Source organism: Chelonoidis abingdonii, chromosome 12 (genome assembly GCF_003597395.2).
Source record: "Chelonoidis abingdonii isolate Lonesome George chromosome 12, CheloAbing_2.0, whole genome shotgun sequence".
Taxonomy (NCBI): Eukaryota; Metazoa; Chordata; order Testudines; family Testudinidae; genus Chelonoidis; species Chelonoidis abingdonii.
Genome location: NC_133780.1, coordinates 2,486,419 through 2,502,355, shown reverse-complemented (window position 1 = coordinate 2,502,355; position 15,937 = coordinate 2,486,419). Strand labels below are relative to the sequence as shown.

Below are 15,937 nucleotides of genomic sequence, written 5' to 3'. Positions count from 1 at the left end.
GCTCCCAGCACCCAGGTCACTTTCCCTACCTGGGCTGCATAAGGGGAGGGCAGGAGAGCAGCAGGGAGCAATTTATGACATTACACCTTGAGCGTAAACACCTCCTGTGCTGCCACATGGTTCCCCCGCCCCCCGAACAACAGCGCCTTGGGCAGTCGCCCAGGTGGCCCACTCCCGAGGCCCCCTGCCTTCTTTTCCCTGCTTTCCTGCATCTTGTAGCCTGTAGTACCCAAGGTCACCTCCCAACCCTATAATGCAGGTTTTCCAAACCTGGAATCTTGTCGCTGTTTACTGAAACCAGGGGTGCCAGAACTCGGGAGGTTGGGCGGGGGGGGGTGTCAAGCCTGCCCACTTTTTTACATGGGTGTAGTTTGGGGACAGAAGGCCGCATTTCCTCCTTAAACTGAACAGCATAAGTGCCAGAACCGATCCAACTAGACGCCCCCTAGTTCAATAATGATTTCCCATTGAAAACTGCCTCTTGAGATCTATCAGTATGTTAGTTTTTACCCATTCCATGTGGGCTGCATTGATCTTTTCAGAGTGCTGATTTTTTTTAATTGAGAAGTTGTGTGGTACAAAAGTCTCATTATATTATGTCAACAGAGGTACCTTTCTCAACATTGTGTATATACAACATTCAACCGAAGTTCTGAAATCATCAAAAAACACAACATCAAGTTCGTCTGACAAAACATTACAACCTAATTCCCAGAACTTTTGATGAGGAAAGCAAAATCAAGGAGACATGTATAGAAAATGCAAAGTTTTTATTCACCACATAAAAGGAAACAACTAAACAACAACAACAAAAATCTATATATTAGTGTAAAAATCTTTTTTTCTCTACTCGCCAAATATGTACAGATCCCGTTTCCAAATAACAACAGTAAAAAAGAGAAAAACTACCAAGATTAGCAAGGAATTTAACAAAAAAATGAATAAAAAGCATTTGACAGGGTTGAGTGTGGGCGGAGAGAGACAAAAACATACACATCTGGATCATTAAATCTATATCACCGTCATCAATATTTACTCCTTGGAAACAAAAATAGACTAGGGGCTTTCGGAGAAGTCTAAGGAAATTTAGCGCTCAAAGTTCATTCATTTCTCTGAGCCCTTCACTCACCTTCGCCTGCTTTAAGAAGCTCAGCTCAAGACTTTGCAAAGTTGTTTGTGATTTCGCACCTTAAAGGCACTTGCTTTTCCGAGAAGGTCCTTTAGCGCGGTGCCTCTTTCCCGCTACAGAAATGAATGCCCCCTAAAACACTAGGCCCCGGTGAAAATCTCGCTGCCCCCAGAGTTGACAGTACGGTATCTACAATCCCTTCCTCCATGTCTCAGGAGGAAGGACAAATTAAATTACAAGCGCTGATGCCCGGATCCCCCGCTGGTGTCAACCAGCAGTAGTTGTGTTGGCGTTGATTGGCATCAGCTGGGGATCTGGCCCTGTTAGAACAAACAGTTTCCCTTGCTTTGTTCGTGCCAACCACCAGGCCCCTCCAGACCAGCCTCCCTCCTCTGGGGGTGGCCTGGTTGCCTCCAGGTTATTTCATTGTTGTCCCATAGCTTCGCCCCACCCCTCCCTTCCCCTGTCCATGTCAGTAGCAACTCCTACATCCAGTGTTCAGTTCACCCCAGTGCCATGAGACCAGGGCGCTTGTTTTTCCCCAGTGTTAGTCCAGTCCACGCGAAATTAAAATAATACAGAAGTCTGACCACCAAAGCCAGTTCTGCCCAGTTCCCTTTGGAGTCAGCCCCACTGCAGGACGGCAGCGGGGAGGAAAGAAACACCCCCCAAGGGACACAGGGGGGAAGAGTAAACGGGTAGATGGGGGAAAAGGGAGTGAGAGACGTAGAGGGGATGAGAGATGGTGACAGAGAGTAGGGAAAGGACAGAAAGTGAGAGAGGGATATGGAGTGTGTGTGTGAGAGAGAGAGAACGAAGAAAGCATGAATAGAAGAAGAAATAGATTGCTAGAAAGGGTCAGGAATGCCTGGAGAGGTGTGACCTAGCTAGAGTGGCTGGCAGGCTGGCCAGCCAGGGATGGACTGACAGAGGTAGGGCCAGACACAAGGACAGATGCCCCTTAAGACGCCGTAGAGAAGCTTCCAGTTCCCAAATCCAGCTCCCCACCCGAGCTCCCACACAGACGACCCACAGCTGTAGCTGGAGAGATGCAGAACAGAAGCTGATGCCTGGGGGTCCACATGGGTTGGCCCCCCCACCTCTGCTCAGCTTGGCTCACACCATGTTGAGGGCGTCCTCAGACAGGAAGCGGTGGATGTGCTGGAAGGAGGGTCGGTCCTTGGACTCGCGGACCCAGCAGCGCAGCATCACCTCATAGAGAGACAGGGGGCAGGCAGGGGGCCGGGACAGGTATATCTGGGGGCAGAGAGGGGTCAGTGGGTGCCTATCCCACAAGCCAGCCAGCCGTCCCACCCTGATGCCAGGTCAGAACCAGTACCCCTGTGACATACTATACCTCCATATTCACCCCTTGTATATGGTTATGATGTAGTTTGTGCAAAGTAAGCCTTGTGAGGTATCATTTGAAAAAAGTCATAACTTGCTGAACATCATTGTCCCATTAAAAGCTGTGTGTGTGTCATTGTGTGTCATGAGTTATGAGATTTTGCTACGTTTGTTACTGAAACATATTGTGAGTCTGGGGAACGCTCATGGACTAAGTCCTCAGAAACCACAAAGGACTGTAAACAAAGGCCTTGCCCATCACCCCAAATGTCATGAACCAGAAGGTGCGAGCAAGAAATGTACAATGCACCTGAGAGATGCTTCGAACCTCACATACACAGGGGACTGCTTTGTCCACACCCCAGCAGGGTGGGTGGAGGATGTTCCTCAAGGAGAGGAGGAGACAATGGCATCTGCATCACCATCTTGACGCATGGACAGAAAATCGTTTGTACGACAAAGAGAAGAATAATTGAACTGTGTGTTTGTGTGGGAGCAGGGAGAAGACTCACAGTTCTGGGGTGCAAGGCTGGAGCTGCGGGGATTTGTGGGCGTCTCCCCATGTACCATTCATGAGTGGCTGGGAGAGGATTCGTGTAACTTTGCTGGGTGCAGCGTCCCATGCTGATGGCTGTGTGTGGGCAAAGTCTTGAGGGGTTCTCCTGTGCTAAGGTGTTAAGGGGGCACAGCGATTCCACAGGCCAGGTTGTACCCTGGGGGATGTCACAGCCCCCTAGAGGATACAGGCCCAATTCCTACCCCCTGAGCCACCTCTGGAGCTGGAGGGCAGCCAGGGCCTCCTAGAGGGGAAAGATCCCGTGTCTCATTCCCCTGCCCCCCTGAACCAGCCATGCCAATGCCTGGGGCCGGATGGGAACCAGCGTCCCTGGAGGGACAGGGGGTGGGTAATGCCCTGTCTCCGATACCTGCTCGCCCTGGTCCCGGAAGAACTGCCCGGCGTTCTCGATGACCTGCTCGTCGGTGAGCTGGCTGTAGGGCTGCTCCTGACACAGCATCAGCACCTCCCAGAGCGTCACCCCGAAAGCCCAGACGTCACTGGCCGTGGTGAACTTCCCCTGCATTGGGGGGCAGGGTTAGTGTGGGTGGGGGAAGGGGGACAAACCTCAAGACAGAACCCTGCCCCCCATTCCACTCCTCTTCCCCTGTTCCCTCCTCCTGCCCCATCCTCCACTCCTTTTGCCCCGCTCCCCCTCTCCTCCTCGGAGCTGTAATGGGGCATTTTAGTGCCTGGGGCAAGCAAGCATATTTGTGCTCCCTAGAGGAGGTGCATGGGGGAGCATGCAGGGTCATGTGCTTCTGCCTTCCGTTTAGCACAGAGGTTTTCAAATGGTGGGGAGCCCTTCCTCCCTGCCGGGGGCACCTCACAGTCTAAAACAAGTTACCTCCTGCCGGGAGCCAGTGGATCGGAAGCTGGAGGGAGCCGGCCAGCCCGCTCAGGACCCTCCACTCTCCTCCCTGCCCTGCCACCTCTGCACACCCCCATACTGTTCTCTCCTTTCCACACTCCTCTTTCCCCCGCTCCCTTCCTCCTTCTCCCCTTCCACACTCCCCCGTTTCCCTTTGCCCACTCCCTGTCCATTCCCCACTTCCACACTCCTCCCTTCTCCTCTAGGCTCCGCCCCTCTCCCCAACAGGCCCCGCCTCCTGTCCCTGGCAGGACGCACTCCCAAAGCCATCCAGCAAATGGGCCACACACTGTGCCCCAGGACGCGGGCATAGTCCTCCCTCCACTAGCCCCACCCCTTTCCCCAGGCCCCGCCTCCCAGGGGTCTCACCATGAGGATGCACTCCCAGGCCATCCAGCGGATGGGCAGCACGGCGCGCCCCTGGATGCGGTAGTAGTCCCCCGAGTAGAGGTTGCGGCTCATGCCGAAGTCGGCGATCTTGATGGTGAAACCCTCCCCCACCAGGCAATTGCGCGTGGCCAGGTCCCGGTGCACAAAGTTGAGAGAGGCCAGAAACTTCATCCCCGAGGCAATCTGAGCCGCCACGTGGACCAGCGTGGGGTAGCTGAACAGAGCGGGAGGGTAGGTCAGAGACATTCCCAGAATCACCGAGGTAGAGAAAGGAAGGAAACATCAGATTTTCCCAGCTGGGGCAGCTGAGCAAAAGGAGGAGGGGATGTCAGAGATATTCCCAACATGCACTGAGGTAGAGAAAGGAAGGGAATACCAGATATTCCCACCATGCACTGGGGCAGCTGAGCAAAGGAGGAGGGAATGTCAGAGATATTCCCAGCATGCACTGAGATAGAGAAAGGGAGGGAACATTAGATATTCCCAGCATGCACTGGGACCCCTGGATTCCACGGCCTGAGCCCCACACCAGGGTGCAGAGTTGGCTGGACTAGGCGTCCTTGGCCTGCCAGGGGGGTGGTGCGGGGGGTACCTGATGGTGGGGGCATCGCTGGTGCTGCCCCCCAGCTTGTCCTCCAGCTCGTGGCTGCTGAGGAACTGGTTGAGGTCCCCGTTCTCCATGTACTCGGTGATCATGCACAGGGGGTCATCCCGCACGCACACACCCAGCAGCCGCACGATGTTGGGGTCCTTCAGCCGCGACATGATTTTCACCTCCTTCAAGAAGTCATTCCTTGGGGTGGAGGGAAAGGTCTCATCAGCACGCCATGGTGCACTCACAAGGGAATAACCCACGGCTGCACAAGCATCCCCCTCATGCAACATTCTGGTGTTGCATAAGCATCCCTGTTGCACGCTCATAATGGGACAGTCCAAGGGGGCACAAGCTACCTTCTCATGCACTCACAATGAGTGAGCCATGGTAAAACAACCACCTGCCTTGTGCAAAGGAAGCCCTCTGGTGACACATCTGTCTCCCCTAGTACAACAAGATGTTCTGAGTTTACACGTGCATTCCCTTCTTGTGCACTCAGAGTGGATGGTCCCAGATGGAACAAGCATCCACCTCAGGCAATGGGACATTCTGCATTTGCACGACTGCCCCCCTTCCCTGCACTCACAAAAGATGGTTTGAGGTCGCAGAAGCAGCCTTCCTTGTGCATCGGGACATGCCATGTTTGCACATGTACCCCTTCTCGTGCACTCACAAGGGATGGCCTGAGGTCTCACAAGGAACTCTCCATGTGCAGCAGGAGATATTGTGTCTCCACAATCGCTCCCCCCATGCGTAATGAGATGCTCCATATTTGCACAAGCATCGTCCTCCATCTCTCCCCCCTCAACCCTCGTGCACTCACCTGGCGTTCTTGGTGGCGTCAGAGCGCAGGATTTTCACAGCCACCAGCAGGGGGCGTCCCTTGCGCACGTTGAATGGGAACTCCAGAATGGGCAGATCCTGGGGACTTTCCACCTCACAGAGATGCACCTGGGAGGTAGGGGTAGGGTGGGCAGAGAGCAGCAGCCAATCAGCACCTGGCAGGGTCAGCCACATCACCCACCCACTAATACACTCTCCCCTGGACTCAGTGCAGCCTCCCAGATCCTTCCGCCTATAAAATAGTCCCCCCGCTTCCTCAGAGCAGAGAGACGGATGGGGAAAGAGGTGGAGGAAGGTGTGGAGGGGAAAACAGGTCTACAGAGAAAGACAGACAGAAACAAAGGGGATTGGGAAAAGAGATAGACAGAAGGTGCGAGTGAAAGGGAGAGAGAGAGAGAACAGAAGAGTCTAAGCTGGTTGGAGGGAGAATGGACAGATGGATAGAGAGAAAGAAGAACGAAGAAAGGAAGAGAATAAAAGAATTAATTATGAGATATCTTGAAAGGCTGAACCAAAGAAACGAATGAAGAACAAATGAGAGAATGGAGGAAAAAGAATGAAAGAACAAATGGATCAAAGAATGTATAAACGAATGCAGACGAACAAATGCACCAAGAAACAAAAGAATGAAAAAAACTACTGACTGAAGGAAAGAATCAACAAATGAGTGAAGACGACAATGGAAGTACAAATGCATGTAATGAAAAAAGAAAGCACCACCAACTGAATGAATGAATGAATGAAGCAACGACTGCACAAAAGCGCAAACGAATGCACCAACGACAGAGAACACAGGAATGGACGAATGTGTAAATGAACAAGTGAAGGACTAAATTCGTGAAAGACGAAAGGGGCGACCGAACACAAGACCAGGTGAATGAGGCAAAGGCTGAACTCGTGAGTGGCTAAACCAACAGAAGAAGGAATGAACAAAAGGCTCAGGGGAGGACCAAAGGAATGACGAGTGGAAGAACGGATGAAAGCACAACGCGAAGGATGCAGTGGGAGAACGGGCTGAGGTGAAAGCAGGCGGAGAGCTGGGACAGTGGAAGGGGGCTGGGGATGGCCAGAGGGGCACATGAGATTCAGGGACCCACCTCTCCAAACTGCCCCTCCCCTAGCTTCTCCTTGAAGAGGAGACGCCCCCGGGGGAATTCCCCCAGGGCCATGTCCTTGCCGGCCAGCGCATCCACGGCCACAGCGGGCACAGCGTAGGTGTTCCCGCCTGTCACCCCCTGCAGGTTGATAATGTCTGCCTCGGCGTAGTGCGGGACGTTGCTCTGCGCCGCGGCCTGGGCCCCGGCAGGGTCTGGTTCCATATAGTCGCCGCTGCAGGCTGCGGGGGGCAAAGAGACTGGGGGTTAACAGGGACGTTCCTGTCAGCTGGAAGACACTGATATGCTCCACCCCAGAGCTGGCTGCATCTCGGTGAGAGGTGCGGGATCCCTGTATAAACAGCCACCCCACCCCAGAAGCAGCTGCATCTAAGCATCAGGCAAGGGATCTCTGTATGAACAGCTGCCCCACCCCAGAGGTGGCTGCATCTCAATGCCAGACAAGGGATCCATGTATGAACAGCTGCCCCAGCCCAGAAGTGGTTGCTTATCAGGCGAGGGATCTTTCTGCAGCATCGTTATGTGCGAATGTGCCCCGCCCCAGAGCCAGCTGCATCCTGGCACCAGGATGAAGAATCCTGCAGAGCTGAAGGTACAATGTTATCTCTTATCAAAGCCCCGACCCCTCCCGGTCCCATAAGCCAAAGCAGAGAGGTTCATGGGAGCAGAGGGCCACGGGTCAAAGCCAACCTGGGTTATACATGCAGACAGGGCGGAAGGTCAGACAGGTGGGAAGCAGAGAGCACCCCCTAGAGGGGGATGGAGGAATGCAGCCCATGAGCTGCTGCGCTCCCAGGTCGGGCCGCCAGGTGGCGCCCTCCTTACCATCTGTGTTGATTGGCTTAGCCCCGTCGGCTGGCGGGCGAGCGAGCCCTCCCATTGGCTGGGCGTATGTGGCCAGGAAGAGCCGATAGGCCGGGTTGTTGAGCAGCAGAGCTGTCGGGAGAAGGGGATGTGGGGCAGGGATGGGAGGGAGAGACAAACGGATGGATGAGAACGGACTGACAGACGCACACGAGAGGGGTGGGCCAGGGGGAAGGGGTGGGGCTGCATTATGCTCCTCCCCTTTTAGCCCCCATCTTTCCAGAGACAGTGGAAGGGAGATGGACATTCCTGACACATGAGGATAGTAAAGCCAGGCCCCTCCTTCGGGGCAATAGAACCCAGGAGTCCTGGCTCCCAGCCCCCTAGCTCTAACCACTAGACCTTACTCCCCTCCCAGAGCCGGGCATCAGTCACTCTCTGTGGCCATGGATGGGAGAGGACACACAGGATGAGATGGGAGGGGAGGGGGAAACACAGCAGGATGGGGGAGGGGGTCCCAAATCTGCAGCTCAGGGGGCAGCGGCAGCATCAGAGAAGGGGACATGGGAGGAAGCTGCCTCCCCCTTCCATCTCTCTGCCAACTCCAGATTTTCCCTCCATCCATCTTCCCTTCCTGGCTTTCTCTGTCCCCCTTCCTGCAGCCCCCCTGCTCTCTGCCACGGGCTTCCTTTCCTCCAGCTGGCCCATCCCCATTCATTTCTCCAAGCCCCCTCTTTCTCTTGTTCCTGCTCTTTCTTCCTCCTCCACCCCCTGAAATCCCCACATCTCTCCACTGCTCTGTCTCTGCCTTTCCCTCCCTCCCTGCCTGCCCACTTCTCTATTTCTCCCTCGATCCGTCAGCCAATCTATCTGATCATCCTTCTATACGTTTATCTGTCTATATGTCCATCCATCCATCTCTCCATCCCTTCATCCACCTGTCCATCATCCATCCGTCTGCGTGGCCATCGTCCAGCCACCTAACCCTCTATTTGTCCATCCATCCATCCCTTCATTTACCTGTCAGTCCATCCATTCGTGTGATCATCATCATCCGCCTATTTGTCCAGGCATCTCTCCATCCCTTCATCCATCTGTCCATCATCCATCCATCCATCTATTTATCCATCCATCCTTTCATCCACCTGTTGATCCATCCATCCATGTGGTCATCATCCATCCATCCACCTATTTGTTCATCCATCTATCCATACCTTCATCCACTTGTCCATCATCCATCCATCCATCTATTTATCCATCCATCCTTTCATTCACCTGTCGATCCATCCATCCATGCAGTCATCATCCATCCATCCACCTATTTGTTCATCCATCTATCCATACCTTCATCCACCTGTCCATCATCCATCCATCCATCTGCACATTTGCATATCCATCCACCTGTCAGTCCATACAACCATCCACCTGTCTATCCATCCACCTGTCCATCTCTCCATCCATCCATTTGCCTATCCATCCATCTGTCTATCTACCTGTCAACCCATCCACCTCTTTCTCCCACCCCTTCCTTCTACCATCCTGTTCCACCTAGTACCCTTGGCTTGGATGGATCCTCTCTCCCCACGGCACAGTTGGTGGGTCCCTCCGATCCCCTCCCTCTCACCGGAGTTCTCGGCACCATGGGGCAGCTCGGGCAATTTCATGCGGGCACGGCTGGGCTCCTGATACTCTGTCTCCCCAGAGTGGATGCGCTCGTAGCGGTTTGAGTGGCGCTGGGAGCCCATCGTGTTGTTGATAACAATAGTGTCACCCGGGACCGACAAGTGCACGGTCAGGTCATCGTCGGAGATTCGCCGCTGGGCCTGAAGGGAGCAGCAGAGAGATCACACCAGCCCCCAGCACTGACCACAACACCCCACTCCCTCCCCAAGGGTTAGAAATGAACCCAGGAGTCCGGGATCCCAGCCCCCCGCTGCTGTAACCCAATAGACCCCAATCCCAACCACCAGAGCCTGGCCAGAACCCAGATGTCCTGACTCATGTCTGCCCCATGAGACAGAGGAGCACCAAGCATGTTAAGGAATGTGTGGGTATATCTCCGTAATGGCAAGTATAACACACTCTCCCCTCCCTATACAGCTCTGCCAGGACCCTCAATCCCGACTTGCATCTCACTTACTTTCCCCAGGATCTTTTTCCAATACTGCCTCCAAAGAATGAGGAAGATGACGACCAATAGCAGCAGGATAATGGCCACCAGGCAGCCAATCAGAATGGAGGTATTGCTGTTATCAGCCTTGGCGATAGGCTGGCCAGATTTAGACTCTCCTTGGACCTCGAGGTCTGAAATGGACAGAAGCAAGAAGACTTGGGACCAGACTCTCAGTGGGTGGATCCCAGGGAAGAAGGCCACAGTAGCCCCATGCACTGTCCCACCCCTTGCCGAGTGGCTTACCCTGGAGTGTGAGGTTGGACGTAGCCCCAGTGTCTCTGTGAAGCGTGGAGCCAGGGTCTTCCAGGACAGGGGGGGCTGCAGCACCCCTGCCCGAGGGCCGGGGGCCAGCCATTGGGGGCCAGTGACTTGTTCCAGAAACGGACGCGTCGTCCACCACATCTGGAGAAAGAAAGGGAGTGAATTAATGGATGGCAAACGAAAGAATGAACCCAGGAATGCACTAATTGAAGAATGAGAGGGCTGAAGAGAAGAACCAATGAATTAACAAACAAACAACAAAAACCAACTAATTAATGAGCGAGAGAATTAGCAAAGGAAAGAACAAAATAAAGAGCTAATGAACCAACCAACCGAACAAATGAACTAACCCACCAACCAGCAAACTAACCAACCAACTAACCCACCACAAACGAACTAAAGTAACGAACACATTGAACAATGGCATAACCAACCAATCAAAGCAGAAGCCAACCAACCAATTCATTAAGGAACTGACCAGCCAGTTTAGTTCATTTGTTGACTTCATTAACCAACCAATCAACAAGTCAATCAATAAACTTACCAAATATCTAACCAATGAACTAGCTGACCAACCAGACAACCAATCAACCAGGCAACAAGCCAACCAACCATCAGCCAGCCAACGAGCAAACTAACCAACTCATGAAGAAAAACGCCAAAAAACTGACAAAGGAAAGACAAGCACACGAAAGAACTGACTAATTAATGAAAGAATTAAATAAATAAATAATGAGGGAACCTACAAAAAATTATCCAACAACCCTGAATGAACAAATGAGCTAACAAACTAATTGATTAATGGATGAGCTGGCTAATGAACAAACCCCACTCACCCGAGAGGAAGGCGATCTCACTGAAGAGCATCCAAGTGCCGGAGAAGTGGAAGTGGCATTGCAGGAAACGCCCGAGGTGCCCCTCCAGGGGTACAGTGACTGACCGAGCACTGGGGTCCTTGACGTCCACAGCCAGGACGTGGGAGACGAGTTCAGGCTCCCAGGCTGTGGGGAGGCTGCGTTTGAACCTGCAGTCCACCTGCCGGAATATGCTCACCCCTCGCGTGTGCATGTTATTGCAGTGGACCTGGGGGCGGGGGAGGAGGGTCAGCCGTGGAGAGGATGCCAGCGCCCCATAGAGGGCAAATTCCCCCATTTCCGCACCCTTGAGCCAGCCAGTTCTTCCACCCTGGGGCTGGAGGGGAGTCAGCACCTCCTAGAGGGGACAGGCCCCATGTCCCATTCCCTGCCCCCCTGAGCCAGACAGTCCCTGCCCTGGGGCAGGATGGAAGCCGGCGCCCCCTAGAAGGGACAGGCCCCATGTCCCATTCCCTGCCCCCCTGAGCCAGACAGTCCCTGTCCTGGGGCTAGATGGTACCATCATGTAAGTGAAGACCCGCAGGCTGTCGAACTCGAACTCCATCTCCATGTAGCCTTTGGGAAAGGAGTCATTTCTCCAGCCCACATAGTCATAGCCTGGCCAGACCCGCAGCTCCTTAGTCTGGGTGAAGTCGTCCAGCCCCACCACGCCATCCGTCAGCTGCCCCAGCCCCCCGAACTGCAGCCTGCCAGGAGGAGACAAAGCACCATGGACATAGGTAATGCCAGCTCCCCACCTGCCCTGAGTCAGGTGTTGCACTGGGAGGGGGATGGCCCCAGGAGCCCCTCCAGACCCATAGGAGGGAGACTGGCTGGGACTCCTGGGTTCTTGCACTGGGGGAGTGAGATGGGGGAGACCAGAATATCAGGCTGGTACACTGGGGAACAGGAATGGGGACCTACAGGAGAATCTGATTCACCCATCTTCCAGTGTATCCATCCACCCACCAGATTCCCCCCTTCCATCCATCCACCCACCAGATCCATCAGATCTATCCATCTTCCAGTGTATCCATCCACTCACCAGATTCCCCCCTTCCATCCATCCGCCCACCAGATCCATCAGATCTATCCATCTTCCAGGCTATCCATCCGCCCACCAGATCCATCCATCTTCTGGTTAATCCATCCAACCATCCATTCATCTATCCACCAGATCCATTAGATCTACCCATCTTTTGGTCTATCCATCTACCCACCAGATTCACTCACCCTCCCACCCATCCATCCACCCACCCACTCATGTATCCATCAGATCCATCCAACCATCTATCCACCAGGTCCATCACATCTATCCATCTTTCGGTCAATCCATCTTCCCAATAGGTCCATCCAACCATCCACACATCTATCCACCAGATCCATTAGACCGACCCATCTTTGGTCTATCCATCCGCCCACCAGATTCACCCACTCACCGATCCATCCACCCACCAGATCCATCCATCCTCAGATCTATCTCTCCATTCATCTGTCAAACCATCTTCAGTTCTACCTTGTAAGATCCATCCATCCACTCAATTCTCTGACCTACCTATCCATTTACTCACTCATTCTCAGATTTAGCCGAGGGGGAAGGAGACTGTTTAGGGGACCAGGCAGTGGGGTTGGGGATGGCAGAATGTTTGTTTAGGGGTTGGGGGGAGTTCACCAGAATGGACATGGGGCTCAGGGGGATAGGGGCTCAGGGACAAGGGTGGCAGGGTCAGCAGAGAGTGGAGTAGGGTGGGTCAGTGGTGGAGGGGTGGGGGACCGGGGATGGGAGAAGGGGGTAGAGGTGGTAAGAACTCACTTGCTGACACTGTAGCCATCGTAGGTGGAGTCATTGAGGTAGACAGGCTCCGGCTGAAGGGCCATGGTCTGGCCCAGGGGGGCGGTGTAGGACTGCAGCCCATCTGCAGGGGGAGAGACACGGGGACGTGCATCAGCCACCGGGCCCCACACGATGGGGGGCAGGATAGAGCGAAGTAGGGGGTGGGGGGCGGGGCACCTCACCGCTCCAGATGCAGCCGTACAGCTCCACGCGCAGGCAGACGCTCATGACACGGTCAGCGCGTGGGTAGAAGCGCACGTAGCGGGCGATGATGGGCGGCCCCAAGTCCTTCAGTACCACCTCGTTGGTGTTCTCGTTCCCAGAGATCACCTGGGCAGGGAGGGGTTAATCACTCCTGGAGCCGGAGCTGGAGCCTCGCACCAGCCCCACACACCCTGCTGGGACCTCCCCCACTGCCGGACATCACAGCCCTGGGCCCTATCACATCACAACCCAACATCCCAGGGCACCACGGTGTTGCCATCCCCGCCCCCCATTTGATGTCATCGTCGTCTGATTGTGACATCACAGCCTAGAGTAATGTCATCACGCTCTTGCGGTAACCTTATGAGCCCTGTTACACTGTGACCCCCACCACCACCGGCGTCATCAGAGTCACATGGCATGAGGTGGGCAAAGACTATGTCAGAAGGGGCGATGACATCACAGAGATGACTGTGATGTCACAGGCAGTCGTGATGTCACATACAAGCGGCTGTGGTGTTACGGACAAGTCACGATGTCACAAAGGGGTCATGATGTCAAAGTCGCATTGAGGAGCCCTCACAGAAGGTCATGAGGTCACAGACAGTGATGTCACATGGAGCCATGACATCACAGGAAGACAATTATGACGTCACAGAGGGTGGCGATGGAAGGGGAAATTCCAGCATGACAGAGCCTGGGCATGAAACCTACCATCCCCAACTCACTTCTCCCTTCCTCCATTGCCCCCTCCCCACAGCCTAAACCCCCTCTTCCTCCACCCCATCAACCATTCCCGTCCCCAACTCCCTTGCCCCCCCTCTGTCCCCCTCCCCTTCTCCTCAGCTCCTCCCCCCACATCCTGCTGCCCCAGTGGTCTGTCCCCTTCCCCCCCGTACCTCATTGCCCCAGCGGTCCCGCCAGGCGAGCCAGTGGTGCCGGTCGCGGCTGTAGTGGAGGCGGTAGGTCCGGGCAAACTCCTTGCCGTGGCCCCCCGCATGGCGGCCCTGGGTGCCCACCAGGGTCAGGAAGTGCAGGTGCCGCAGATCTACCTCCAGGAACTCGGCGTCGTTGGGATAAACGGGCCCCGCCGGGCACCACGCCCCATCCCCGTCGCTTGTGTCCAGCCTGCGCCCGAGGGAAGCCGGGGGGGGACATGACACACACAGGGGGGTTAGCCCCGGTGTTATTGTAGGGTCTCTCGGAAATGCTGTGGCTGCCTGGCAAGTTTGTTACTCATAACATCTGAAGGCGGGTTATTATTGTAGGGTCTCTCATAAGATTTGGGGCTGGGTGGTTATTGTAGGGTTGCCTCGCAGTCCTACATAGGCCCTTTTGTTATCGTAGCGTCTTTGATAAGGACCGGGGTTGCTTTGTTATTGTAGGGTCTCTCAGGAGATCTGGGGCTGGTTTGTTATTGTGGGGTCTCCCTGGAGGGCTGAGACTTATCGTAGTGGGAGGGGGGGCTCTCACCGGCTGTGCTTGGCGGCTGTGGAGTCAGACCAGGCACTTGAGGCAGATAGATCCTCGTCGGGGATGGTTCGATCCTGCATGCCCAGCGCATAGCGACACTTGGCTGCAGAGAGAGAGTGAACGGAGAGTGGATCCTATATACCCCCTATAGCCCAACCAGCCCCTATACACCCCCTATAGCCCACCCAGTCCCATTAACCCATCCAGCCCCTATACACTCCTATAGCCCAACCAGCCCCTATATACCCCCTATAACCCACCCAGCCCCATTAACCCACCCAGCCCCTATACACCCCCTATAACCCATTCAGCCCCTATACACCCCCTATAGCCCACCCAGCCCCATTAACCCATCCGGCCCCTATACACCCCCTATAGCCCACCCAGCCCCATTAACCCATCCGGCCCCTATACACTCCTATAGCCCACCCAGTCCCATTAACCCATCCGGCCTCTATACACCCCCTCTATACACCCACTATAGCCCACCCAGTCACTACACATCCCTGATTGCCCACACAGGCCCTATATACCCCCTGAAGTTCACCAAGAACCTATACACCCAGTCAACTTAGTCCCTATAGCAGACCTGGCCCCAATGCACCCCCTATAATCCCTATATACTCCCTATAGTCCCCCCAGATCCAATAACTCCCAGTAGCCCACCTGGGCCTATAAATCCCCTATAGCCCACCCAGCCCCTATAAGTTCACCCTTCCGGGCCCATATAGCACATCCAGCCCCTATACACCCCATACATGCCCCTATAAGGCACCCATCTCCTCTACCTTCCCCCTCATACCCTATTCATCACACCCACGTGATCCTATACCCCCCTCCCACCCCATTCTCCAGTCCCCTGGCCTAGCCCCCTCCACTGCCCCCAGCCCGAGGCAGGCAGAGCGGGCGGGGGGGCAGCGCTGCCCAGCTGGGCCCCGGGGACGGGGGGGGGTCTTCCAGCAGCAGGAGGGGGAGGAGAAAGGGGAGAGCCCCAATCCGGCCACCAGGCGGCACCTCAGCCCCACACATGAGCCAAGACACTTGGCCATGGCTCTGTCCTGAGGCTTTCACACCCGGTCTTCCACACTCACACCTCCCTTGCACACTCACACCTCCCTTGCACACTTGCAGCAGCCCTCCCCTCTCCTCCCTTGCACACTCACACCTCCCTTGCACACTTGCAGCAGCCCTCCCCATCTCCTCCCTTGCACACTCACGGCAGCCCTCCCCTCTCCTCCCTTCCACACTCACACCTCCCTTCCACATTCACACTTCCTTTCCACAGTCGCCGCAGCCCTCCCCTCTCCTCCTTTCCACCCTTGCACCACCCTTGCACACTCACACCTCCCTTCCACAGTCGCCGCTGCCCTCCCCTCTCCTCCTTTCCACACTCGCACCTCCCTTGCACACTCACCTCCCTTGCACACTCACACCTCCCTTGCACACTCACGGCAGCCCTCCCCTCTCCTCCTTTCCACACTCACACCT

General features: G+C 55.0%; 1 protein-coding gene and 1 long non-coding RNA gene across 3 annotated transcripts in view; both read right to left on the bottom strand.

Moving 5' to 3' along the window:
- LOC142047634 (uncharacterized) overlaps positions 1–15,937 on the bottom strand; it is a 57,933-nt gene that overhangs the window by 10,486 nt on the left and 31,510 nt on the right. The gene's annotated exons all lie outside the window — the stretch shown is intronic.
- On the bottom strand, positions 1,901–14,548 carry DDR1 (discoidin domain receptor tyrosine kinase 1). Of its 2 annotated transcripts, XM_075071524.1 has the most exons (16): positions 14,450–14,548; positions 13,876–14,104; positions 12,955–13,102; positions 12,752–12,854; positions 11,459–11,645; positions 10,921–11,167; positions 10,067–10,225; positions 9,791–9,954; positions 9,275–9,473; positions 7,672–7,782; positions 6,829–7,067; positions 5,712–5,839; positions 4,886–5,086; positions 4,273–4,507; positions 3,403–3,552; positions 1,901–2,386 (listed from the first exon to the last, which is right to left on the bottom strand). In XM_075071524.1, the coding sequence occupies exons 1-16, from the start codon at positions 14,527–14,529 to the stop codon at positions 2,246–2,248; spliced, it is 2,721 nt and encodes a 906-aa protein (XP_074927625.1). In that variant the 5' UTR covers positions 14,530–14,548; the 3' UTR covers positions 1,901–2,245. The 2 variants fall into 2 exon arrangements, with proteins under 2 accessions (XP_074927625.1, XP_032655154.1); XM_032799263.2 differs by lacking the exon at positions 7,672–7,782.